Source organism: Panthera tigris, chromosome A2, assembly GCF_018350195.1.
Source record: "Panthera tigris isolate Pti1 chromosome A2, P.tigris_Pti1_mat1.1, whole genome shotgun sequence".
NCBI lineage: Eukaryota > Metazoa > Chordata > Mammalia > Carnivora > Felidae > Panthera > Panthera tigris.
In genome coordinates, this window is record NC_056661.1 from 1230142 (window position 1) to 1245848 (window position 15707).

At 64.9% G+C, this 15707-nt stretch overlaps 1 protein-coding gene across 2 annotated transcripts; it reads left to right on the plus strand.

The window, feature by feature from the left end:
- The first annotated feature begins 1520 nt into the window (after nt 1-1520).
- CSNK1G2 (casein kinase 1 gamma 2) lies at nt 1521-14716 on the plus strand. Of its 2 annotated transcripts, XM_042977618.1 has the most exons (12): nt 1524-1610; nt 6293-6728; nt 12399-12439; nt 12564-12633; nt 12727-12875; nt 12989-13223; nt 13288-13373; nt 13445-13529; nt 13614-13762; nt 13934-14017; nt 14117-14223; nt 14343-14716. In XM_042977618.1, the coding sequence occupies exons 2-12, from the start codon at nt 6545-6547 to the stop codon at nt 14395-14397; spliced, it is 1245 nt and encodes a 414-aa protein (XP_042833552.1). In that variant the 5' UTR covers nt 1524-1610; nt 6293-6544; the 3' UTR covers nt 14398-14716. The 2 variants fall into 2 exon arrangements, with proteins under 2 accessions (XP_042833551.1, XP_042833552.1); XM_042977617.1 differs by having other exon boundaries at nt 1521-1610; nt 12564-12875.
- Nucleotides 14717-15707: the final 991 nt, after the last annotated feature.

Genomic DNA, 15707 nt, shown 5'->3' on the forward strand with positions numbered 1-15707 from the left:
CGTGGAAAGGTGCGGGTGGGGGTTTGTGGGCACAGGCCGGTGCTTGCTGATGGTGGCTGGTTCCAGACGTGCGCCCTCCAGGACAGTGTGCGCCAGCCCCGGGCAGCTGCCGAGCCCTGGCACACGTCCGGCACGACCGAGCGTGTTTCCGGTAATGTGACGGTGACTCCTTGCTGGACGGCTCCGCGTGGACTGTGTGCGGGGCGTTGGGGGGCGGGGGGGGGTCAGTGCTGCCTGAGTAGCAGGACCCAGCCGGACGCTCGTGTCATTTAGTGGCTCAGCGTCTCACGCGAGCCATCCGGTGGAGGGCCTGTGCCCGGACCAGCCACGCGGGCATCCCTGCCGTCACCCCGGACCCCTCCCGTTTGCCTTCAGCCCTTCGTTACGGAAATGTTCGGACGCAACTGGGTGCAGAGAGAGGCCCCACCGTCACCAGCCTCCCAGATATCATTTCCTGCCGCTGGAAATAGAGCAGGAGGTGCCGGCAGGTGATCCTGGGCCTCACCATGGCCCCACCGTCTGGAGGACGGCTGCTGACAATTCTTTGCTCGGTCCTGGTGGCCACAGTCTAGGCTGTGGGGCTTGTGGTCGGGACCTTGCCTCTCTTTTGTAATCTGATTAATTCTGGGAGAATTCTAGCGTGTCCAGAGGTCACAAGGAAAGTACAATGCTCTGGACGCCCCTACTCTTCACGGCCCAGCAGCCTGTCACCTGTGCCTCTGTCCCTCGCCTGCCGTGATGGGACCAGCCTGTCTCCTGTCCCTGCGTCCCGGCCAGGACTCTGGGCAGGAACCCTGTGCCCCCTCAGTGCGCCCGCGGGCTTACGCTCACCCTGGACATCGGCCTTTCCCTCCTGGTCACTGAGAAGTGACCTCAGGCCACCCTCTTGGCACACGTAGCCCGCGTCTGTGGTTCCCACGGATGACGGTTCTCCCGCTTTCACCCCGCCGGTTAGCTGGCAGCCCCCGCCGTGGGGGTCGGGGTGGGGTGTGCACTCTCCTCCCCGGTTTATTTGGGGTCGGGGTCCTTCATTGTAGCTCCACTGTGACGACCCGTTGCTGCTTAACTTGCGTCAACACTGGCCTCGTCACGGGGGGCCGGTTGGGCTGGCGCCCGTGCCTGCCATTTTGGGGCCGCTTCCTTCCTTTTTGTCATAACATGACCTCGCGGGTGACCTTGGACTTCTCGGCTGCTGCTACAAGGTCGGCCGTGTCTCCGGGGTCCAGGTCGCTCCTGGGGAGTGGCACCCACAAGGGGAACTCGGGCCTCCTGGGGCACTGTGACCCTGAGCCCAGGTGACTCTTGGGGAGGGGGCCTCGCCTACGCGTCCGCAAGCTCGGGAGGGATGCGCGTGCCCAGGGATGCCCGCTTGGGTCCCGAGTGAGGCGCATGCTTCTGAGTCCGCACCCACCACCGGCTCCTACCTGTGCTTAGGCAGGAGGCTGCCTGCGTCTGCACGTGCCCCAGCTCTGGGCCGGGCTGGTGATGTCAGCCAGGGACTGTGACATCACTGAGTGGGGCCGGTCAGAGAAGGGGGTTCTTGGAGCCTCCACCAGGGGAGCTGACCCCTGGCCCTGACAAGATGGGGGACGCCCCCAAAACCACAGCAGGTAACTCAGCTGAGGGGGGCACTCGCAGGACGGCACTGCCCCCGGCCCGGAGCAGCCTCTGCAAAACCCGCTCGGTGTGGCCACGGCGGGCCGGCAGCTTCCAGGGGCTCTGCCTGGGCGCTGGGCAGTGGTCCCTGCGGTGGGGTTCCTACCCCGTGTCAGGAACCCGGGCCCACGTTGGTTGCGTTGGGACGGGGTTTATTTTCGTCCCGAGTGAGGGATGGGAGGCCCTCTCCCCCAGGACAATTATTTTTAGCTCTGGCGCTGGGCCTGGGCCGACAGCAGACACTTCCGCTCCCCTGAGGTCTCGGGTTACCCTGCCTCCCCCAGGTATGCCGGGCTGGGCCCCTGCCGGCTCCTGGGACCTGGAGGAGCATCGTTCTCACTAGGCTCTGGCCCCGGACCTGTTTCAGCGGCGCTGTGTCGTCCCTGTCCCTGCTTCCCACCCGCCAGCACGTGATTCGCTCTTGCCATTCCCCTGCGGGTCCCGCCTGGCTTTCAGAGTGTCCCGAGGGGACCCAGAATGCTCCCATGTGGCCCGTGCTGGGTGGGGTGGCCTGCCAGGGCATGCTGAGTTTGGCCACCGTCCGGAACATTTGCAAGTCTGTGCTGCCTTTGGGGTTGTGGGGTGGTGGCCCTTTCCTCGTGAATAGGGGCCGGTGTCCTCCGGGCTGTCCGTGGAAGGGGTCGCAGTGGACCGCTGCTCCCCTGCCTCCATGGCGCCTGCCGTCCTCTGCGGGTGGTGACCCACGTGGTGACCGTACAGCCTGTTGTAAGGAGACCTACAGGGGCAGACGTGAACCAACCCTTGGCCAGCACGCGGCTTGGGGAAGCTGCCGTTGGGGGGCGCCGGCGTTGTGTCGAGGGACCTGTGGGCTCCGGGACCGGCGGTGGGGCGGTGCGTGCACGAGCAGGCCTCCAGCGTTGCGCCCGGTCGCCTGGTCTCTGTTGCCCGCGGGGCCGTCAGAGGCCCCCTTGGGACCGTGAGGCCACGAGGGGCTGCAGGGAGGCGCACGCAGAGGGAGCCTGTTGTGGAGTGGGGAGGCTGGTGGAGGCTGCTGCCAGACCCTGGACCCCCAGCGTCACAGGGATCTCTCAGAGGGGACCCTCGAAGCCGTCCCACAGGGGCACGCGGGCCTCCCTGGCCCACAGAGGGCAGCTCTGCGCGCCCAGGAAGGGTTTGCACCCCAGATCACGCGGCCGGGCAGAGATGGAGGGCGTGCCTGCCGATCTGGGGTGGGGACCGAGGGTGCCTCCCACCTGGAAGCGCAGGTGGGGGTCACTGCGCAGGGGGTGAGGGGACTGCTAGGGCCGAGGAGGGGCCTCCCAGGAGGGCTGCGGGCTAAGGTGCAAAAGCGGGAGGCGTCCAGAGGGGCGGCTCCTGTGTGCCTCGGGGCAGAGTGGTACGGGTACTTCCTGCCCCATGAAGCCTGTGTGCAGGGTGGGGTGGGGGGTGGAGTCCGGACCCGAGTCTCCCTGCCTGCAGAGGGGGTCGCCGAGCCCTCCCCAGACCTTGTGCTCTGCACCGCAGCCTCTCCAGCTCCGTTCTGGTGCCCTGTCCCGGCATGAGCTCCTGTGTGCCGGGAACGGGTTGCTTCAGAAGGGCAGAGACCCTCCCATCACTCGGGAGGTGCCCAGGGTTTGAGAAGCTGCGTGCCAGGCCCCGGGACAAAGACCGCATCTATGGTTATCTGCCCCGAGTGTGTGTCCCCCTGGCTTCATCTGCGTGGAGGCCGTCCCTGGCCGCCTGCTTCTGTGTGGCCCCGAGGAGGTCCCGCTCCTGGCTCCCGCCCCGTTTCTTTGACGCTTCCTCTTCGGGGCGCGCCCAGGGCCCTTCAGCCCTGAGTTCTGCCGTCATCAGGACAGTGCAGATCATGAGATGAGGGCGCGTTCTGTCTCCTTGGGGTCTTTTGATTTCCCGTGGGTTTTCCATCTGATTGACTCTGGCGGCCTGTGTGTGTCTGTGCATGTGTGTGTGTGCACACGCGTACGTGCAAGGGACGCAGGCATTCGGGGAGCTGCAGACTAGAAGCACACCCACCGCAGGCCGCGGCACCGGGGCTGGAGGGCACTGTTGTGCGCGCTGTGCGGGCTTCCAGGAAGTCGTGCCGCCAGTTGGAAGTTTCCATCTGAGCCGGCAGGTGCACCCCCAGGTGTGCACCGCGAGAAACAGAAGCTCGCGTCCACACGGGAACTCGTGCACCAGCGTCCGTCCACACACACGCTTCTCAGCACCCAAAGATGGACACGACCCAGATGTCCGCTGACGGACGAACAGATACGCTTGGTCCACCGCGCACGCACACGTCCCTCGGCCGCGAGCAGGAGCGAGGCGCCCACAACCCGCTGCCCCGTGGACGGACCCTGAACACGTGACGCTCAGGGAGGGAACCAGACACGAGAGGCCACACGGGGTGTGAGCCCGCGTGTGTGAAACGTCTGGAACAGGCTCATCCATGGACACGAAGGGCGGGCTCGTGGGTGCTGGGGGGTGACTGCTTGATGGGGATGGGTTTTTTTTATTTTGGTTGATGGAATGTTCTGGAGTTGGATCACGGTGATGGTTGCATAACTGAACGTATTGAAGACCTCTGAATCGTACACTTTTCGAGGGCGAGTTGTATGGTATGTGGATCGTATCTCCATAATGCTAATAATAAACTAGGGACTTCGAAGCCAAAGCAGGCAGCCTCCACCCTGCGGAGGAAAGAAGTGCTCTCTGGCTTTTCTCTTCGGATGGATCTGATGCCCCCACCATGCGCGGGGAGCAAGGCTCTGGCATGAGCTCAGGAGGGCGGCTGCAGCCGGTGGAGGACTTTGTTCTAATAGTAAACTTCAGACTCAGGTCCGTCCGTGTAGACTCACCTTCAGGTGGACAGAGGCATTCGCAGGCCTCTGGGCGCTCATGGTGGGCGGGGGACGGGTCCCATCGGCCCCAGACGTACACATTCCTTCCCGGGTGAGCCCAGCCACCGTCCTGAGACCCCATCCCCCCTGCCTGTTCTAGGCCATGCCACTGATGGAGCGAGGAAGTTGGGGATCTGTGCAGACAGCCTCCTTCGGGGTTGGGCCCTGTTCGCGACTGGTCCTCCTGGACCCACTGGAGCGATGGCCCAGGGTCCCCAGGGCGTACCAGAGCGATGGCCCCCAAGGCAGGCAGGGCCTTGCTTCTTCCTGACTAGGAAGCCTGAGGGCCTGAGGTCTTCGTGGCTCAGGCAGGGGGGTGGGAGGAGCTTTCTAAGCGATGCGGATGCGCACGTGTGTGCGTGGGCATGTGTGTGTGCACCACACCCCGGACCCCCTCTGTGGGGGCCCCCCGGCCCTGGGCTGGTCAACGTCGAGGGAGTACTGGGGTCAGGTGACACGGTCACTGCCTCCCTGGGACGTCCCGCAGCAAGGGCGCTTCCACACCCTGCCCACCCCGCTCACACAGCCTCAGTGTGGTTCCCTCGAGGTAAAACCGCTGCCTGCCCCTGCCCGCGCTGAGCCCGGCGGTGCCCACGCTGCCCTGTCTTCTGTCGCCTGGGCTCTGGTGGTCGCTCACGGACGGTCAGAGGTGCACGGCCTCTGCAAGATGTGGGAAGGCGTCCGGTGCCTGTGGGGCGGGAACTCGCAAGCTGGGTTGTGGCGCTCTGGGCCTGATGGCGGTGTGGCCCCTGGCGCTGCACTCAGACTCTAAAGGGGGACGCGTTTGGTAGGGGGCGCTTAGAGGAGCTCGTTGGTGGTTTCTGTTTGAGGAGATTCTTCAGCTTTGGGCAGGCGGAGGCGTGGCTGAGAGGCCAGCTTGGTGGCAACCACAGGCTGCAGGGACGGGGGGTGGGGGTGGTTGGGGAGGGCTGGGCCTGGGGACACAGACCCGGGGTGGTTTCTGTGGGCACCTGTCCCTCACTGCTCCCAGCTCGGGTGGCTGCCTGCCTGCCCCCTGCATCCTGGGGGCTGCTCAGTGTCTGCCCTGCCCTCCACAAGGCCAGCTTCGTACCCAAGGGGCCAAGGCCAGTCCCACCCCGGTGGCGCGCACGGCCTGTGCCCTGTCAGCCTCGGAGCCCGCCTGACCTCCCTCGGCGGCTGCTGCCCAAGTGAAGCCTTGCCAGGGTCAGGATCCTCCGCAGCCCCACCTGACCGCGAGGTCACAGGCTCCTGGAATTAGGCCCAGGGACATCGTGGGGTGGGGTGCTGTGCGGGGTGCAGTTCAGAGGCCTCTGAGGTCAGTGGTGAGGGCCTGTCTCCCAACCTTGGGCACATTCTGCTCTGTTGTCTGTTTTCTCTCTACCGAGGAGCACACCCTTGGCTTGGGGAGAGGGCCCGGCCCTCTCTGCACCCAGCCTTGGTCTCCACACCTGGCTTTAAGGCTCTAGGGCCCCTGTCACTTGACTGGCCGTCACCTCTGCCAGCAGAATTGTGCTTGAGCCATGGGGTGGGGGTCAGAGCACCCCTCACACGTGCAATTCACGATGGCCTGAGTCACTGCACTCCTGTGCATCCCAGTCCACAGCCGCATCTGTGCCTTGAGAGATCTTTCCAGGACGCCACTATGCTGCACAAGCCTCTGTGGCGTGGTTTTCCGCTAACACCACAGTCTTGGGTCTCCCTGCCAGTCTGGGCTCTGGACCCTGGGGCTGCGTCGGGGGCAGGGGGACAGATTCCGGCCTAGACTCTAACCTGTGCCTTCGTTTCTCCGCCAGCTGGGAGCCACGAGATTTGAGGCGGCGGGACCGGTCAACAGAATGCGTCCTCCCTCTGCACGCGACCCCGAGGCCACCGAGATGAGCGCCACGGCCGGGCCCTGGCAAGCGCCCACGTCTCACTAGCAGGGAGCCCGCCGGGCCACCATGGTGTACTAGCCCCGAAGAGCCGCCCGCAACCTCAGGTCTGCACAGACCCGGGATTTGCTCGGCAGCAGAGTCACCGTGGAGAGGCCAGGGTACCACAAACTTATGGATTTTGACAAGAAAGGAGGGAAAGGGGAGTCGGAGGAGGGTCGGAGAATGTCCAAGGCCAGCGGCCGGACCAGCCATGGCGTCCGGAGCTCGGGGACCAGCTCGGGGGTCCTGATGGTGGGCCCCAACTTCCGGGTCGGGAAGAAGATAGGCTGTGGCAACTTCGGGGAGCTCCGGCTAGGTGAGCCCACTCGTGTGTGCGTTCTGGGGCCCGGGGGAGGGGAGGTCCTGGCAGGGCCGCGGTCACCGCTCCCACATGGTTTCCAGATTGTCGGGACTGGGAATTCAGGTACGTGTGAGTTTCTGCCCCCAAAGGAGGAGGCTGTGCTGGAGGGGCGGGTGCCCGGCCTCACCCCTGCGTTGCTGAGGGCCAGTTTTGGGGGGGGGGGGGGTGGGTCTGGGCCCCCGTGTGGGTGGACCCACGTGGAAGCCGTTAGCTTCTAGCTGGTGGGTGCGGGTGCACGTGCAAGGTGAAGCGAGAGCTCGGCTCCCTCTCCGCACTTGGCTCAGCAACCGTACGCGGGGCCGGGGCCACTGGTGGCCCCTCGGGGCTGGGTTGACCTCCCTGTCCTGAGCCAGAGCCGTACCTCAGCCGCTGCAGAGGCTGCCGGGGTTGGGCTTGGGGAGTGTCACTGCCTGTCTGTGGCTTCCCCGGCCCCAGGCTCGGGGTTTCTGAGCCAGCAACGGGCAAGGGCTGGGCTCCAGTCTCCGTGTGCGGGTTGGTGGGGCGGGCAGGGCGGGTGCCGGGCTCCAACACCAGAGGCGTCTGTCATTCAGCGACTGACACTGCCGGCTTCACGGGAGAGACAGGCGCCTTCCCCAGAGCCGGACCGGGTGTACCCGGCCCGGCCCGCACAGCAGGGCCCCCGGCAACCTGGTGACCAGTCTGCAGCTCGTGCCAGATGGGGCCGCCTCGACGCACGCCTGCCCCGTTAGGATGCGTGTGTGTGCACACGCGTGCTTGTGCAAGCAGACGGACACGCAGCGGGCCCGGTCCTGACCTGCGGCCTGGTGTCCGGATCACAGTCTGTACAGCAGGGGTCTTCTGCACCGACAGAAGAGTGCATGTGCTGGGCCGTGGGTGCAGCGGCTGGTAGCTTAAACGTTTTCTAAAACTGAGGTATGTGTTCCTTTCTGCCCGGCTTTTGCTCTGCGAGGTTTCGCGAGTGTCCCCGCGGTTGGGTGTGTAGGTGACCGGTTGCTGTCTGTCACCCTGTCCATCTATGTGACCGCACCTCACCGTCCACGTCTGTCGTCCTGCTCAGGGACGCTCAGCCGGGTGTAGATTTCCGCCGTCGTGAATAAAACTGGCCTGAGCGCCCCTCTCCGAGTCCCACGCACGAGTGTTTCTGTTGAAGCCCCAGGTCGGAGGGGAGGTGTGTGTCGATGAGAAAGTGCGGACTGGTCTCCAGAGTGATGGTAGCTTTTCTAAGCTCCCGCGGGCAGCACGTGAAGGTCCGGGGTACCCCAGTCCTCACCACCATCTCAGTGGCCAGGCTTTTCCACTTTGAACGTGCGCGTGGATGTGAAGGGGTTTCCGTGTGGCCTTCCCTGATGACAGTAAGCTGGACGTTCCGAGAGCCCCTTTTTACCTCTGGCGTCCGATTTCGATCCTGCGCTGTTTAAGGTGGTTTTCTTTGTGACAGTCCCGGTTGGGGCTCCTTGGAGCCGCGTCGGTGTGTGTAATACTTCCTCATTAAATTGGAAAAACTGCAGTTATTATTTCTTCGGGTTTTTTTCTGCCTCCGTTTCTGTCTCTGCATCCTCAGGCTCCAGTTACACGTAGGTGGAGAGGGTTTGATGCTTCCTGTAGGTCCCTCAGGCTGCTCTTCGGTTTTCTTGTAGTTTTTCTCCCCTGCTTCACTCCAGTTACCTTTTGCTCTCGTGTGAGTTCACCCTTCTTTTTTGCTGCCGCGTCCAGTCTGTTGTTGGAGTCATTCTGGTGACTTCTTGATTTTCTATGTGGCGGCTGTGACTCCGCTCGACCCCTGCTTCTCTCTCTCGGGATCTCCCAGCTGCTCGTTCAAACCTACTTGTAACCGTTTTACAGGCCGGGTCTTTGGCGCCTTTGACTATGTTTTTCCTTGTGATTGTCTGATTTGCCTCCTTTTCTACACATGAGTGGTGTTTCACGTGTTGGAAATTGTGGGTGTCTCATGGTATTGGTCGGGGTTCTGCCTTGTCCTGGAGACCCCTCTCGATAGCGCGAGGGCCGGTTTTTGGCTCCCTTAGGGGAGGCTGAGGGCTGACCTTACTCGAAGCCTGGAGCCACCCGGTCCCGAGGCGAGGGCTTTCTGGGTTCTCGGCCGAATGTCAGGGGAGGTCAGGGCAGCCTCCGCACGCTGGATGGCCATGGCTCCGGCCCCGTGTGGCCCCCCGGAACCTTCCTCCTGCTCGCGGCCCCTCGGGAGGTACTTCCCGTCTGGCCTCTGGACTCTTGCCTTCCGCCCGTGCAGGGGACGAGGCTCCCAGAGCCCCGAGTGCCTGAGCTCCAGCCCCTGCGGCCCGCACGTCCCCAGACCCCAGCCGTGCCGGACACACCCACTCTCGCCTTCACCTCGGGCTGCACTTCAAGGAGACTGGCTCTCCCTGAACTCACGTGTGCAGTCAAAACACGAAGGTTTCTTCAGCAGCACACAGTAAAGTTAGCAGTTCCCAGAAAGGCTCAATAGAACATCTGCTTATGAGAATGCGTGGCTAAGAGCGAGGCCGGGCAGGCCGCGGGCAGGGCACCGCTCGCACAGTGTGACGCTCGCACAGGGCACCGTGTGACAGCGCTGGTTCCTGCGCACAGACGCTGCGATGAAAAACGGGCAAGAGGGGTGCCGGCGGGCTCAGTCGGAGAAGCACGTGGCTCTTGATCTCGGGGTCATGAGTTTGAGCCCCACCGTGGGCTGTAGAGGTTTCTTAAAAAGTTGAACATGGGCGACAGATGTGAACGGACACTTCACAAAAGCAGACAGGCCAACAGCCGGGGAGCACGGGAGGCTTTCCGCCGCAGGAGCCCGAGCAAGGCAGCCGCGTGAGTTCCTCCCTCGGGGGGGCCACCCCAGCAAATCTGCCAGACGAGGGAGCCGGCCGGCCCGTCGGAGGTCCCGTGTGGCGCCGCTCACGTCAGCCGTGCTTGTAGAAGGACCTGGGGACGGGGTGGTCGTCCCCCAGGGTCACGGGTAAGCCAGGCAGTGTCCCCGTGACGGACGTGCCGCAGCGCGGCGTGCAGGAGGACCCAGGGAGGAGAGAACGTGCCGGATGATTCCGCCTCGGAGGCTCCCTCTCGGGACGTGAAGGTGGAGACTGACCGGGCAGGGGCGTGCGTGGTGGCCACGTTTTCTGTCCCGATACAGGGCTGGCATTGCACAGGGTTCCACGTTTGCCAGAGCTCCCGGTCTGAGGCACGTAAGGTGTGTGCATTACAGGTAACTGTCTCCCTGGGGAGAACGAGAACTGGGTCCACCCTGAGCTTAATCCGCGGTCCTTATAGGCTGGGATGTTGACGGGACAGGCTGCTGATGTCTGCAACTGTGAGATGCTCTTTTTTTTTTTTCAATTAAAAATAAGGGAGATCCAGCGGTGCCTGGGTGGCTCGGTCGGTTGAGGGCCTCACTCTTGATTTTGGCTCAGGCCATGGTCCCAGGCTCTGCGCTGAGCACAGAGCCTGCTTAAGATTCTTCCTCCTCCCTCTGCCCCTTCCCCACTGGCGCCTGCGCTCTGTCTCAAAAATAAAAAAACAAAAGAGCAGGGGGTGACAGCTGCGCAGATACGCAGTGGGACGAAGAGCAGGCTACTGATGTCATCTAGGCAGTAAGGACGTGGGTCTTCCCTGCACCGGTTTTCCATTTTTTTGGTTTGAAACTTTCATAACACAGGAGGCAAAAACCTATTTGTAATCAAAGCCCAGGGAGCAGGGCTTGAGGGGAACTTTCTTTCCCTGCTGAGAGTCCGCAGGAAGCCTCTCAGTTGTCACACCGAGAGAACCGAGGTCTGCGGGAAGATGGGGCCCCTCTGCCCACCCCTTCCAGGCCGTGGCAAGAAATGGGGGAAGCGGAAAAACCGACCGGGGAAGCAGCGGGCTGGGGCTAAGCCCAGAGGCGTGATCACGTGCACGCAACAGCCAGAGCGATCTCTCAAGAAGCAGTTAGAAATGAATTTTTCTGTTTGAGCAACAAAGAGTTGGAAAATAAACATTTAAAAGCAGTACCATTGTAAGTGTGCCCAGACCTGCCCAGTGCCTCCGGAATAAGTGAATAAAGGACGTGCAGGCTCTTCACCAGGAACCGAAAACATCAGCGAGGGAAGTTAATTCCCAGTCGTGGCTGGGGCCGCGATGTCCCCTCCTCAGCCTCTCCTGCAGGCCTGAGGCGACGTCTCTGCAGCCTTCTGGGGACGTTGACAGGCTGACTCTGAAACGGCCACTTGGAACAGAGGCCCGAGAGTGGCCGACGCAGGGCCAGGCACCCCACCCCCCACCCCCCACCCCCCCCCCGCCGGGCGCCGCCGTGGTGGTGCAGACACCTCGGAGCACGATGGGGCGGGGCGGGGCGGGGCGGGGCGGTGACCCATGCCGTGGGCTGACGTGCGTGGGGAGCCCTGGCCGTGTCCTGTGAGGCGGGACTCAGCCATGTCTCTGCCACCACATCGGGGCGGGTGTCGCCCAGACCGTGCACCGGGATGGAGAGGAAGCCGAGGCCTTCTCCCACGATGGATCCTACTCAGGACAGCGGGACAGGTGGTGATGGAGCAGGTGTACCATGTGGGGGCCACGTCCGTGGACTTCAGGGCCTGGTGAGGCCAGTCCAAGGGCAGGGACAGGACAGTGCGGGCAGGGGCACAGGCGCGCACAGCGCCGTGCACGGTAATTTCCACAGGGGCTGGGGGCCGGCAGTTAGACTTGAGGGGTCGGGCGGCCCCTCCATCACGCGGCAGGTGGGGGCCGGGTGTCCGCACACAGGGAGGTGAGACCCTTCACAGAAGCCCCGAGCTGCCGGAAGGCCCGTCTGGGGTACTGCCGGCGTCAGGGGCTCTAGTTTTGACAGCTCTGTGAGTTTGGGCTCCCCAGGGGTCCTGAGGGCTGGTGATGGGCTTGGGAAGGCCGTGTGCCCTGGGCTGTGTGTGTCTCTAACCCATGAGGCACACACTCCCAGCCCCAGGTGTGGTGACTGTGTTGCCCCGAGAAGCCAGCCAGGGACTCTCAGCCTACCAGGTGCTGCCGGGCAAGGTGTCACTGGAGCACAGGTTCCTTCCTGCACGGGCAGGGGCCTGGGGCCAGTCCCTTCTCTGTGCCACGAGGGAGCTCCCCACCCTGAGGGCCGGGAGGAGGGTATGCAGCACCTTGGGTGAGTCCTTTGCAGGACTTGACCAGGACAGGCCTCTCTCTGGGGCTTCTTGCCAGGGGGGCCTTGCTCCACAGTGAGGGGGAGGCGGGGTCCAGGGAGCTGCGGGGGGGGGGGGGGGCGGGCAGGGGCCTGGACGCCTCCTGGTTCTCCGCGGTGGGAGCGGAAGGGGGCGCCCCGGGATCACCGCGGCCGTGTGTTCTCTTTGTTTTTATAGATGGGAGAAATTGGAGCGAGCTGGTGTGCTGGAGGGAAGGATCCCATAGAGAGGAGTTTGGGACCAGCCCCCTTGAGTGGGCGGGGTGGGGGTTGGAGGGGGAGGAGAGGCTGGCTGGCAGGGTGGGCTCTGCGATGAGGGTGCGGGGCACATGAGCGCCGCCCATGGTGGGGGTGGGGCTCGTAGGCGTTCTTGTTACTCCTAGGACATGGTCAAGTTCAAGAGGGGGGGGGCTTGGCCCCCAGGGGGGGGTCTCCTCCCTGCAGGGGGGTGCATACCACGCTGACAAGCCTCTCTTCCACAGGGAAGAATCTCTATACAAATGAATACGTAGCTATTAAACTGGTGAGTCCCGGCCCCCCCTCCCGCCTCCCTGCCCCACATCCGTCCCCGCTGCCCGGTGTCAGGGGAGGGGCGGTGGGCGCGCACCTCGGGTGACCCGACCGCCACGTCTACCTGCCCCTCCCAGGAGCCCATCAAGTCCCGGGCCCCTCAGCTGCACCTGGAGTACCGCTTCTACAAGCAGCTCAGCGCCACAGGTACCCGCGCCGGCGCAGTGCGGGGCCGGGGTGGGGGGCGCCTCGCCTCGCGGGCAGGGTCCTCACAGGCCCGTGTGTCGTCGTCCCCTGCAGAGGGCGTCCCTCAGGTCTACTACTTCGGCCCGTGTGGGAAGTACAATGCCATGGTGCTGGAGCTGCTCGGGCCTAGCCTGGAGGACCTGTTTGACCTGTGTGATCGCACGTTCACACTCAAGACGGTGCTCATGATCGCCATCCAGCTGGTGCGGGCCGAGGGCGTGTGGGGGCGGGGACGGGGCGGAGGCAGCTGCGGGGGCGGGGCGAGGGTGGGGAGGGGCGGGGCGAGGGGCCGGCCCTGAGGCCCGCCGCCCCGCAGATCACGCGCATGGAGTACGTCCACACCAAGAGCCTCATCTACCGCGACGTGAAGCCCGAGAACTTCCTGGTGGGGCGCCCGGGCACCAAGCGGCAGCACGCCATCCACATCATCGACTTCGGCCTGGCCAAGGAGTACATCGACCCCGAGACCAAGAAGCACATCCCGTACCGCGAGCACAAGAGCCTGACGGGCACGGCGCGCTACATGAGCATCAACACGCACCTGGGCAAGGGTGAGCCGCGCGCGGGCCGGGCGGGGGGGCGCGCGGGCCGCGCTGACCTGCTCTCCCCCCGCAGAGCAGAGCCGCCGCGACGACCTGGAGGCGCTGGGCCACATGTTCATGTACTTCCTGCGCGGCAGCCTGCCCTGGCAGGGGCTCAAGGTGGGCGCGGGGCCGGGGGCGCGGGCGCGGGGCGCCGCCGGGTCGGCGTCGGCTGACCGCTGTCCCCGCAGGCCGACACGCTCAAGGAGCGCTACCAGAAGATCGGGGACACCAAGCGGGCCACGCCCATCGAGGTGCTCTGCGAGAGCTTCCCAGGTGAGGGACGCCGGGTCCGCACCGCCCCGGGCCCGCGCGGCCCGCGCCCCACTGACCCCTGTGTCCCCCGCCGGCTCTCCACAGAGGAGATGGCCACATACCTGCGCTACGTGCGGCGCCTAGACTTCTTCGAGAAGCCTGACTACGACTATCTGCGCAAGCTCTTCACCGATCTCTTCGACCGCAGCGGCTTCGTGTTCGACTACGAGTACGACTGGGCGGGGAAGCCCCTGGTACGTGGGGGTCCGGGTTCCTGGAGTGGGCGGGGCCCCAGGACAGGCGGGCCAGGAGCCTGGGTGCCTGCTGCCAGCGGGACCCCGGCTTTGTGGGGGGTGGGCAGAGGCCGCCCGGCCTCAGCGCTGCGTCCTGCCCCCCTCCTTCCCCCCTCCCCCCCCCCCCTGCAGCCGACCCCCATCGGCACGGTCCACACCGACCTGCCCTCGCAGCCTCAGCCTCGGGACAAAGCCCAGCTGTACAGCAAAAACCAGGTGAGGGGCCGGGGCAAGGACCCCAGTGATGTGGGGGTGGGGTAGGGCCACCCGGCTCCCCTACTGTACTCCCCCCACCCCATCCCTCCCCAATCCTAGGCGCTGAACTCCACCAACGGGGAGCTGAATACGGACGACCCCACTGCCGGTCACTCCAACGCCCCCATCACGGCGCCCGCAGAGGTGGAGGTGACTGATGACACCAAGTAAGGCCCCTGGGCAGCCGCGGGGGGTGGGGACGCCTGGGGCGGGCTCCACACCCCCTCCCCCTCGCGTATTTCCCCTCCCCCGCACCCACCTCCCCCCAACCTCCCACCCCGTTCAGGTGCTGCTGCTTCTTCAAGAGGAGAAAGAGAAAATCGGCGCAGCGACACAAGTGACCCGGGGCAGTGGTGCCCTGAATCCTCCCGCCGCAGCCCCTGGGACCAGCTCGTCCGTGGCTGTGTGGCCCACGGCCCAGACGCAGACTGCAGGGCCGGCCGCAGCTGCCCGCCCCCCTCCCCCCCCACGTGGGGTCACCTTCACACGAGACTTTGGCCGAAATTTCTACACCTGTGTCTAGTCCTCCCCTCCGAGAGCATTAACTATTTGAAACAAGGAAACGAAACACAGCGGCCGCCCGCCCTGCGCCCCTCCCGCCGCCGAAGTGAGTAGTCGGCCGCCCTGTTGGTTTCATAAAGTCCAGCTTGTCTCCCTCGATCCAAAGGCCGTTTTCTCGAGGGGGCGCTGTGGGCGACGCTGCCGGGGGCGAACCCGCCGCGGGCCTCCCCCGCACCACAGGGGAAGGTGGGGTGGGGGCGGCCCCCCCCCCCAACCAAAATGCTGCACCAAAGCCTGGGCCAGCGGGCACAGCCCCGCGGCGGTTCCCGCGGCACCTGCTCGCGGGGCCGCGTCCGGAGCCCGGGGGCGGCCCCCTCTCCCGCCTGGCGCCCGTGCCCCGGGGGGTGCGTGGGCGCCTTTGCGTCCGCGCTCCGCGCTGCCGGCCGAGCAGCGGGAGACAAGCGCCTTAAAGCCCCGTCCCAGCCCCGCGGGTGCGTTCGGGGCCGGGCAGCCCCCGTGGCGGTGCGGCGCTCGCGGGTCCCCGCGTGGGTCCCGCGGTGCCGCTGGGGGCCGAGCGGCTGCGGACGGCCCGGCGGTGGTGTGTGTGTCCAGGGCTTGCTTTACACGGTGTACAGAAGTGGCACTTCGGTTTCTTCGGCGCTTCCTGGAAGCCATAGGATTTAGGGGCTTTTTTAAAAAAATAAAGGAAAATGAAAGCACTCTCGGGTGTGGTGTGCGGTGTTTCCAGGAGGCCCGGCTGGCGGCATCGCAGCCTCCCTCCCCCGGGGAGGGGACAGGCTAATAAGAGGCGGTGACCCTCCTGCTGGGGAGAAAGGGATGGTCGGAAGCAGTACCGCTGAGCCCGGTCAAGTGTCCGAGTTCGGTGTGCTTCCGCCTGGGGGTTGCGGGCACAGCTGTTCACCAAGATGAGAGTCAAGGACAGGTCACCTTGGGTCTGGCTCCACACAGGTGCATCTGAAACCCTAATGGAATGGCTTGTTTTTTGAGGAGAAACGGAGGCGGGGGGGGGGGGGCAGCTGCATCCGGCTGGGTCTCCAGTGCACCCCCCAGACAGGGTGGGACACCCCAGGACAGTCTCACAAGTGGCCTTGAATGCGGCATGGAGGGAGAGTGATCTTCTTGGTGGATC